This window comes from Gadus chalcogrammus, chromosome 17, assembly GCF_026213295.1.
Source record: "Gadus chalcogrammus isolate NIFS_2021 chromosome 17, NIFS_Gcha_1.0, whole genome shotgun sequence".
Lineage (NCBI taxonomy): Eukaryota > Metazoa > Chordata > Actinopteri > Gadiformes > Gadidae > Gadus > Gadus chalcogrammus.
Genome location: NC_079428.1, coordinates 8,034,363 through 8,043,995, shown reverse-complemented (window position 1 = coordinate 8,043,995; position 9,633 = coordinate 8,034,363). Strand labels below are relative to the sequence as shown.

Below are 9,633 nucleotides of genomic sequence, written 5' to 3'. Positions count from 1 at the left end.
CCTAAGCTATACATTTAGTTTTATCCCGGCTTTCGCAACTCCACCTTCTAAGACCACCTCAGCGAGTGTCTTCAAGTGTCAAATATGTTGTTGTTCAGTACTCCGCCGCACTCTTCTTCAGATCACGGTTGACATGCCGAGCCTGTTAAACTCCTTAACGCATTACTTTTCAGCTATAGTTAACTCCCGTTCTTGGACTGAGTTCACATAGGGTTGTTTTGTGCCCGACCTTACCTCGGGGTTATGCAGTATCGAAGCAAAAAAAGTATATGTGGGCTCCCAAGGGTTGGGTTAGATTTCGATAATGAAGGTGATACACTTGCTTTGCAACATCTTGTTTTGGTTTGTTTCCTATGCGACACACCTGTGTCGATAAGGGCCTGTAACCCAACACTGGTGTGTAGCATTCTCATGTTGTTACGCGTGTCAGTGTTTACCCAAACGCATCCTTATGAACGGGTGCCATAACACACCTGATGCTATCTAGTGTCTACTGCACTTGAGTCCTTCCAGGACATGGGGGCTCTTGAGTTAGTGTGTGTGATCATGTCAAATAAACCGTCATGTAGTGTCAGCTGAGGACGTTTTGCACATACATACTTGGGAAAGTAGCAACTTGATCGCTCTTGAGAAAAGCCACATTTTAAGATTGGAAAAATGTTGTAAACGCCATTTTGGAAAACATAGTTTTGCTTTACCAAACTATGAAACGCAATACAATAATGGGTTATAGGAACACAGAGGATGTTGTCTATTTTTGGTCTCGGTTGATTGACCTCCTTTGACATCTGGAAGAGGCTGAATGAGAACAACTGAACTTTGTGCTGAACCACCCCCCCCCCCATCCACATACACCTATAAACTAACATTACCAAAAAAATGTATTATATCAATATCAGATCACATTAAGAGCAATAGAAGTTGCGCAATTTATGATTGAATGAAGTCCATGAATCCAATCATCTGTGGTTATCAATGAATCATGAATCACTGTATAAATCATCGCAAATCTTACAATGAAAAATAAAAACGATATTACCTGTTCTTCATGCCGTGATAAAGTGAATGGTGCTGATACTTTTTGTTCTACAATTCCTTGATTTACAGATTTATTTTTCAGATTCAATTCATGATTTATTTCTTTATGGATTGTAAAACTTGATTTAGTGACATTTTTGCTGGCGGTATAAAACCAATCCCCAAAGAAATATTCAGTACATTACTGAAATAAGCAAGAGCAACATATTTCATATCATACATATTATGATACAGTTCCTTGTCAGTTTCATTACTATGTATCTTATGTCTACTTGCGTCTGAATACATTTTGTTTTCTATTAAATGCATAAACTGCATTCATTCATTCATGCTTAAACAACATGTCTACCTTTTTCCTCTTTAGATTTCCTTTTGATTTATATTTTTCAACAGACGCAAATCTTTCGCGAACATTTACGGCAGACAGAGTGTACGAATCCACAATCCTATCAACCTACAAGTCGAGATGCGAGAATAATACAAAGTTGCTATTTTTTGTCGAGTTTTTCAAATGAGCAACAAACGTGTTTATACATTTAGTAATATTCATGCAGAGCAGCCTTTATTTGTGTGTGTGCATTTGTGTATGTGTGTATGTGTTTGTGGCCCACCTAAATCGCCTAAACGTAAATTTAAATGAATACAGCGTGCACACCTGGGTATAGCAACAGATATATATGTTGCTATCTCTCACAATACTCTGTCATGCATGCTAATTATCACCATGCGGTTGGGATTTAAATGTTTTTCGGTGGTTTTATTTCTCCGTAGAAACGCCCTAAATCTTGAGAAATCCACCTCACCACCAGCCGCTAGTATCAGTGACGGCTCGCCAACGCAAGCGGCGAGGAGCAACGGAAGGAGACGAAGGAGGGAAGAGAAAGAAAGAAAGATAAAGGTACGATTTAAATAGAGAAAACTCCCGGCAGGTTGGGTGAGATCCCCCTCCTCTGCTCCGAGAATGGTTTTCCGCTCATTTCAGTGACAACTAAAGAAAATGACTCTCCTCCACAAAAACCCACACTTAGACACAAGTATGAGGTCCCACATACACCATAACATGTACAAATATTAATTCAAACACAGACGTACACACACATGAGTGCCTGAATGCATGCACGCACACACATGCAAGCACGCATGCATAAACAAAGACACACACACACACACACACACATACACTCTCACGCAAACATATGCACACACAAGTATGCATACAACACACAGGCATTCACTCACACACAAACACACATGCATATACAAGTATGCTTGTGTGTGCTTTTGTGTGTGTGTGTGTGTGTGTGTGTGTGTGTGTGTGTGTGTGTGTGTGTGTGTGTGTGTGCATGAGCGTTTTTGTATGAACACGCACACACACACATACACACACAAACAAGCACTTATGCATTGACACACACGCACAGATATGCCTACACACACATGCAGACTCATATCATACTGCATATATGCTCACACATGCATGCAGGGCCACACATGCACATAAACCTATACACCCTGATACACACAAAGTCTGAGCACGGATTCTTGTAACGAACAATTTTGAATATTTGTACATTTAGACCCGAAGAGGGTTTGTTGGAAAAAATGCAATTTCCCTGCAGTTGGATTAATATAGTATAATCAAAGCAACGAGCGTAATAGTGCTCATTTAATTTAGACCATGCTTGAACATAAGATCTTTAGGTAAATAACCTTTTAGAGACTTCACAAACTCAATCAAACGCAACAGGGTTGTGCTGAAATTCGAGATGAGGGAAATGGGATATTTTCCTCAATAAAACCCCATTCTGTGTCACTTACTTTTTTTTGATAAACACGGACGATCATGTTATCCATGTTATTCATTATCGGCAGCAGCAGCTTCTAAGCTTCTGGATGTGTTTGAACGCATCAGTGAGGGGCGTATGCTAATGCTGGAGAAGGTAGATTCACCTCATCTAAACATGACCATGTTAATGAGGACACACACAGACACACCATGGGGTCGACTGTAACTTCTTACATGACCTTTGTTTTACGCAAAAGTTTCCAAATGTTCTGGGAAGTTTTTGCTGCTCACTCAATAATACCGTAATATGGTACATCATTAGTCCTTCCATATTTTTGGCATGGGTGTGTTTCACTTCCATACCACACACAGAGTGGCCGGTCTACACGATAAACCTTTACAGACACCTTTTAACAGGTCACTATTGCCGGCCGACTTTATGTTGGATGTTAATAGCCATACGTGCTTACAGCCCCTCCAGCAACAAAGGATGGTCCAAACTAAATTCCAGATGATTTAATATCAGAGTTGAGATTCTTAGATATGATTATTAAAGTCTTTGTGTAGACTACATCCGTTTAAATTGTAATATATAAATAAAAAGTTATGAAAATACTGCAGGGAGGGAGTTACTTGACAAGTTCATGGAGTATATATTATTGCCATCCCCAAATACATTAACCTTCTGCAGTGAGCCAGCCAGTGGCTGAACTTTATAAAAGGGAGCTCTCTGACATTTATGTGTGTGTGTGTGTGTGTGTTTGTGTGTGTGTGTGTGTGTGTGTGTGTGTGTGTGTGTGTGTGTGTGTGTGTGTGTGTGTGTGTGTGTGTGTGTGTGTGTGTGTGTGTGTGTGTGTGTGTGCTAGCATTTGTGTGTCCAATTTATGATACTGGTAGCGGTTGACTGTGTGGTCGTGGCTGAAGATTTCATGTTTCTTGTTTCTTGTTTCTTGTTTCTTGTATCTTGTTTCTATTATTGTAGTCTACCTTTAAGTGTTTGTGTGTGTGTGTGTGTGTGTGTGTGTGTGTGTGTGTGTGTGTGTGTGTGTGTGTGTGTGTGTGTGTGTGTGTGTGTGTGTGTGTGTGTGTGTGTGTGTGTGTGTGTGTGTGTGTGTGTGTGTGTGTGTTGCCAGCACTGTCTGTAGAGGGCTCAGATTCTTCATGGTCTTCCTACAGGTTTTCGGCCCTTCTCACTGCACTAGTCAGCTGACTAAGCCGAGGGTTAAGCATTGCTAACAGCCAACCCCCACACACTCACAAACATAGAACACACACACACATGCACAAACACACACACACACAACCGCAAACAAAGATACACACACTCACAAACATAGAACACACACAGACACACACCTGTGTGCACACATGCATACATACACACACACACACACACACACATACACACAAACATAGAGACACGCACAAAACAATGTGAAAAACATATTCACTGACAAGAACACACTCACACACATCACACACACATACACACACACACACACGCACACACACACAAAGATGTATTTTTTGCTTCCTGTTGTTATGTGGTGTGAGTGAGAATGAGAATGAAAAGAGTTTAACGCTCACAGGCCGAGCGAGAGACGGCGACAAATAGCGAGGGAGCGAGCGAGAGAGAGAGACAAAGAGATAAAGAGAGAGATAAAGGTGAAGAATGGGCACAAAGATGGCAAGAGAAGAGAAGATTAGGTGGAAGGTGAGACAGAGAGGAGGGGGGGGGGGGGAGGAGCCAGGAGATAAAGATAGTCAGAAGAGGGAGATCCGACAGCGCTCGTTTCCTCAGGATGTGGTTACCACGACAACGAGAAACAGCGAGACAACATCAGAACCCCTCTCATCCACCTTTGACACCTGGGTAAAAAGTGTGCGACTACGTTTATGTGTGTGTGTGTGTGTTTGTGCACGCGTGTGCGTGCGTATGTTTGTGAGTCAAACTGGGTATTTATGGTTTTGGGTCTGGTGTGTGTCTTAAGACAAGCGTGTGTGCGCACGAGCGCAGTGTGTGCACTTTGAGTGTCTTTCCTTGCGTTTTTGGACTGTATAGGAGCATGTGAAATATATAGTGACTTTGCATTTCAGTCTTATGATCATGAGTGTGATTAACGTCATTATTCTTATCTGCTTCATCAAAATGTGGCCTGTGAATATGCTGTGGCGTTTGAAGAACAGAAGTACAGAACTGTTACATGGTTACATGTGACGAGAAGGAGGAGGTGGGCGGGACTTTGATAGAAAGCCAATCGCAGGTTTAGACACAGAAGAGAAAGAGCGAGAGAGAGAGAGAGAGAGAGAGAGAGAGAGAGAGAGGGAGAGGGAGAGAGAGAGAGAGAGAGAGAGAGAGGGAGAGGGAGATTGAGAGCAAGAGTCATAGAGAGAGAGAGAGAGAGAGAGAGAGAGAGAGAGAGAGAGAGAGAGAGAGAGAGAGAGAGAGAGAGAGAGAGAGAGAGAGAGAGAGAGAGAGTCAGACAGATAAGAGAGACAGAGAGAAGAGACTGGATGAGAAGAGCACTGGAGAGAGGAATTAAGAGAATCTGAACAGAAGAACGAGAGTGGATCGAAGAGAAATGCAGACGTTAAATGCTGTTGAAGAACCTCCGCATGTATGTTATCATCTTCTATCTTGCTTCCTCATCTCTCTCTCTCTCTCTCTCTCTCTCTCTCTCTCTCTTTCTCTCTCTCTCTCTCTCACTCTCTTTATCTCTCTCACTCCCTCTGTAGTATCTGGCTCACTCTATGCTCTATTTCTAGAATCAACACGAACAAGAAAGAAGAGATAGCTTGCTCGGCTAAACACATTGGCTTGTTAGCATTTGCATTTGCACTTGCTTACAAGAATAAGTTAGCTGGTAGCTGGTTGGTTACGTGAGTTAAGTTAGTAAATTACCTAACTCACTATTTTGTTTCCCTCGTAGCGCATTCTTCAAAAACAATAACTGCCATGTTTATTTGTCATTGGGAAGACAGGATAAGATATAATCATGTAGGGCCACCTTATGTCATGTTTCACTTTAAATGTCCAACAGAATTATTCAATTTAGAGAGGTTGAGGAAATTAGTTTGGTGTTTGGTTCGAGACTTATGTCATTTTATTTGACGTAAAGTTTTAAGATTAATCATCAGAGGATCCAACCTTTGCTAAATAGGCCCCTATGTGAACTGGGACACTTAACATAGGGTTACGGTGGATGCATGGTGTGAAAGAGTGTAAGTGTAAGAAAGGGTGTCAATGTTCATTTCATTTCCCTCTGTCAAATGCACTGATCACCTTTTCATCCGCCTGTCTCTCCGTCCTTCTTCTAGCTAAAAACCCTGTATCATCGTCATGGAAGACCCTTCAACCACCAAACAGGCCAACACCCATCCACCCCACCACCACTTCAGCCTAACCCGTCTCCAGAGCCCCCGGCCCGGGTACGCCTCCACCACCTGCCGCTCCCCCTCGGACCCCCTCCTGGAGCCAGGAAGCAGCGCAGAACACCCACCGCAGTCCTCCACCACCTTCCCCACCTCCAGCCCTTCCTGGAGGGGCGTGGAGCACGCCGCAGCCGGGAGGGGGCTCCACCACGGGAGCAGGAACGGTCTGAGTGACGACGGTGACTTAGGGGACCCCCTGGTCCACGAGTGGTCCGACGGCATTCGGGCGAAGGAGGCCTGGGACGGCCGGGGGAGCTGCGGGAGTTCGACGAGCGAGTTTTACGGGAAAGACTATTACTGCCGCTACGCGGACCGGGCTTTCCACGAGAGGAACGTCGGCGTCGGCGTCGACGTGGAGGGCGAACGAGACGCCCGGGACAGTTTCGACATGGTGTTCCACGACGACGGCGGCGACAAACCGGCCTACGGTCGCTCCGATAGCTTCGAGGTCAGCTACGAGACGGTGTACGATAAGGACGCCCACAGCGCCCTCCCGGTGAGCCACCCCCCGTTCTACGGCATGGACGCGTTCAGACAGAGCAGCGCGGAGGAGGGCAGCGCCGACGGCCAGCCCGGCCTCCACCACGGCTACCCGGGAAGGGTGGAGGACCCGGGTTCGAGCCAGAGCTCCGGGGAAGGTCGATCCTCCCAGGTCCCGGAATGCGGGGACGGCGGTTGGCGGGGCGGCGAGGGCTGGGACCCGCAGGGCGCGGCGGCGGCGCTCAAAGCGCCGCCCGTGACCAACGGGAGGTATCCTCAGAGGCTGGACTCCTTCTCCGAGGCCTTCCAGCCGTACCGCCGGAGGGGGCTGCTCGCGGTCGCCGAGGGGGATCCCGCCGGCCGCCACGCGAGGTTCGAGGCGGGACGGGGCGAGTTCGCGGGCTGGGTGGCGGACAGCGGCCAGGGCTGTCGGCACGGCCCCCCTTTGGACCCCTACGGCCCCGCTCACTCCTTCTTCCCCTCCCACCCGTCCCTCCCCACCCTCCCCTCCCCTCCGTCCCAGCCCATGCCCTCGGTCCTCAGCCCCCCCCCCACCCCCTTGCCCCCCTCCTCGCTGTCGCCCTCCCAAGGGGAGTGTCCGCATCCGTTCTCCACGGCCGCGGGCCAGAGGGAGGGGGAGTACAACGTCAGCACCATACAGTTTTTCCCCTCACACGCCCACCCCTCCCCCGGTGGAGTTTTATGGAAGCTTCAGGGACTGCCCCATTGCTACCCACAGCAGTCATGTGACCACAGGGCCGTCACCGATGGCAATCACAGACCTCACCACGGCGAAGAGGGCCAAGGCCTCTCAGGTAGATGGAGCCGGGGCCAATTGGTTCTTTCGCCCTCAGAATTCTTTTTTGCAAATATTCCTTTGCCTCTGATGGATTATCACTTCCACCTCCAACTGCATAATCATCATCAATATTAGAATTAGATTTTTTTTTTTTATTATAATTGTTATGATTAAATGTTTCAAATAAATTGTCTCAATGAGCAAACTCAAGTGTAGAACGATAGGAATATTCTTCAAAAAAAAATTGGCTAGATATTCTTTGTTAACCAATATATTTGACAAAATTTCCCCCCCAAAAAAATCGGGCTATACTTTATCTAAACCGAAACCATCTTAGTGGAGAGGTTGGCTGAAATGGACTCTTTTTATAGATATGCACCACACTTAGCGATATGTGAGACACCGTTTTTTTTCCTACAATGAAACCCCTGTGCTTACCTCACATCCATCAAATACTCAATATATTGACATTTTTATGTTGATATTGCTGCTTTTTAATTTAATGAATTTATTGGTAGCAAAGGTGCTAAATTTGATCTCTAATTTCTAGTGTCTAATTTTCTAAACCTCCTTTGCTTCTCTTCCTTCCAGAACATCAAAGTGTCCTAATGGCGCCTGAATCATCCTTCATGAGCTGCTCCCCACTCACTCCCTCCTCCCTCACCCCCTCATTCCCAACGGCCTCCCCCCTCCATCCATCATTCCATCCGGCTCACCTGCCGTCCTTCCACCAGAGGAAGGATGGACGCATCACTTCCTGTCCGTCACAGGCTCTAGAGGTGCGTCACTGTTGTTGTTTTTTACTTGATAAAATGATAAACAAGAATCATCTTGAAGTTGCCGAATCATTGCTCAGTTTTAAATATGTAATTATGTTTCAAATATCTTTGAAGAAAACATGAATATACAAATATATAAATAAATACAGTTTTAAATATTTGGATCAAACTCTTTACAGCCAACCACTCAACAGTTTGGTAAAGAGAGACAGAAAGAGAGACAGACTGAGAGACAGACAGAGAGACAGATAGAGAAACAGACAGTATATGTAGAAACCAAAACCTCAAACACACTTTTCTCTCCTCCCCCTCAATCCAACAGATTAGAAACCCCTCGACCTACAGGGAAACTCCATTTCCCAGCATGCTTCACCACAGGGAGGCCGCCCAAAGGCAGGGCCATTACACTCCTCGACCAATCCTCAATCCAATCCGGCAGGGGGCGGGGCTATACTCCTCCGCTTCGCCTCTCAGTCCCAGCCCAAGGGAGATGGTCAGAGGGGGAGATGTAGAGGAACAGTATGCTGAAGCACCGTGAGTATGAAGGGCAGCAATAGTGTTTAGCACCTGCTAAATGAGGATGAATGAGTAAATAGCGTATAGAGAGACATTCTTAGTGTCTAGTTGAAAAACATTGCTATTGTGCTAATATTGACAGAATATGCCTCTATCGCCTTAAAGTGAAAATAACAGTGTCGTTGTTTTTTTCTGGTGTCCAGGTGTATCAACGTCGGTCCTAACTTCCAGGCAGAGCTCCCCACCTGCCACCCAGAGTGGGAGGAGTCACCCTTCCCCATGGAGGAAGCGTCGCCGAGGGAACAGTTGCTATGGAAACCGTTCCCCCTGTTGGAAGAGAGTGTCGTCGTGCAGGATCACGGTAATGTACAGGACAGTCGGGAAACTACAGTGCCTGATTTGGTTCAAATTGTTTTTCTAAGTGTGTGAACTACAACTTATGTCACAGTTACAATGTGCAGCCATGCCGGGTCAGTCGCAAATGTTTATTAGTCTGTAAGCTTCCAAGGTGCGTTGTAGACAAAAATGCCTTTTGACGAAATTGTACAGACGTACAACCAATCACGGCAATGACACCATCTTGGTTTCAAACCTGCCCCATATTAGAAAACCGGTTGAAGTTGGTCTGACTAGGGACAGGTCTGAGGGAAATCTTTCTGAACGGGAGAGGGGCCAGCCACATATGCAAGAGCAATTATAACATGACCTTTGAGTTTTGTTTGTTTCAAAGGCTTTGAGTCTTCCATATGAAACAGGAAAGTCTTGATTAAAAAGCTTTGCTTTAATTAACAACCTAAAACTTC

At 45.7% G+C, this 9,633-nt stretch overlaps 2 protein-coding genes across 2 annotated transcripts in view; both read left to right on the top strand.

The window, feature by feature from the left end:
• Positions 1-5,310: 5,310 nt before the first annotated feature.
• On the top strand, positions 5,311-8,144 carry LOC130370459 (uncharacterized). Its single transcript, XM_056576211.1, has 4 exons — positions 5,311-5,442; positions 6,143-7,382; positions 7,435-7,551; positions 8,127-8,144. The coding sequence occupies exons 2-4, from the start codon at positions 6,165-6,167 to the stop codon at positions 8,142-8,144; spliced, it is 1,353 nt and encodes a 450-aa protein (XP_056432186.1). The 5' UTR covers positions 5,311-5,442; positions 6,143-6,164.
• An 85-nt stretch (positions 8,145-8,229) lies between these two features.
• Positions 8,230-9,633, top strand: part of LOC130370025 (transcriptional-regulating factor 1-like) — a 6,247-nt gene continuing 4,843 nt past the window's right edge. The window contains exons 1-3 of the mRNA XM_056575651.1: positions 8,230-8,314; positions 8,637-8,848; positions 9,034-9,191. Coding sequence (XP_056431626.1) covers positions 8,679-8,848; positions 9,034-9,191 — 328 coding nt within the window. The 5' untranslated portion in view covers positions 8,230-8,314; positions 8,637-8,678. The remainder of the gene's footprint in view (positions 8,315-8,636; positions 8,849-9,033; positions 9,192-9,633) is intronic.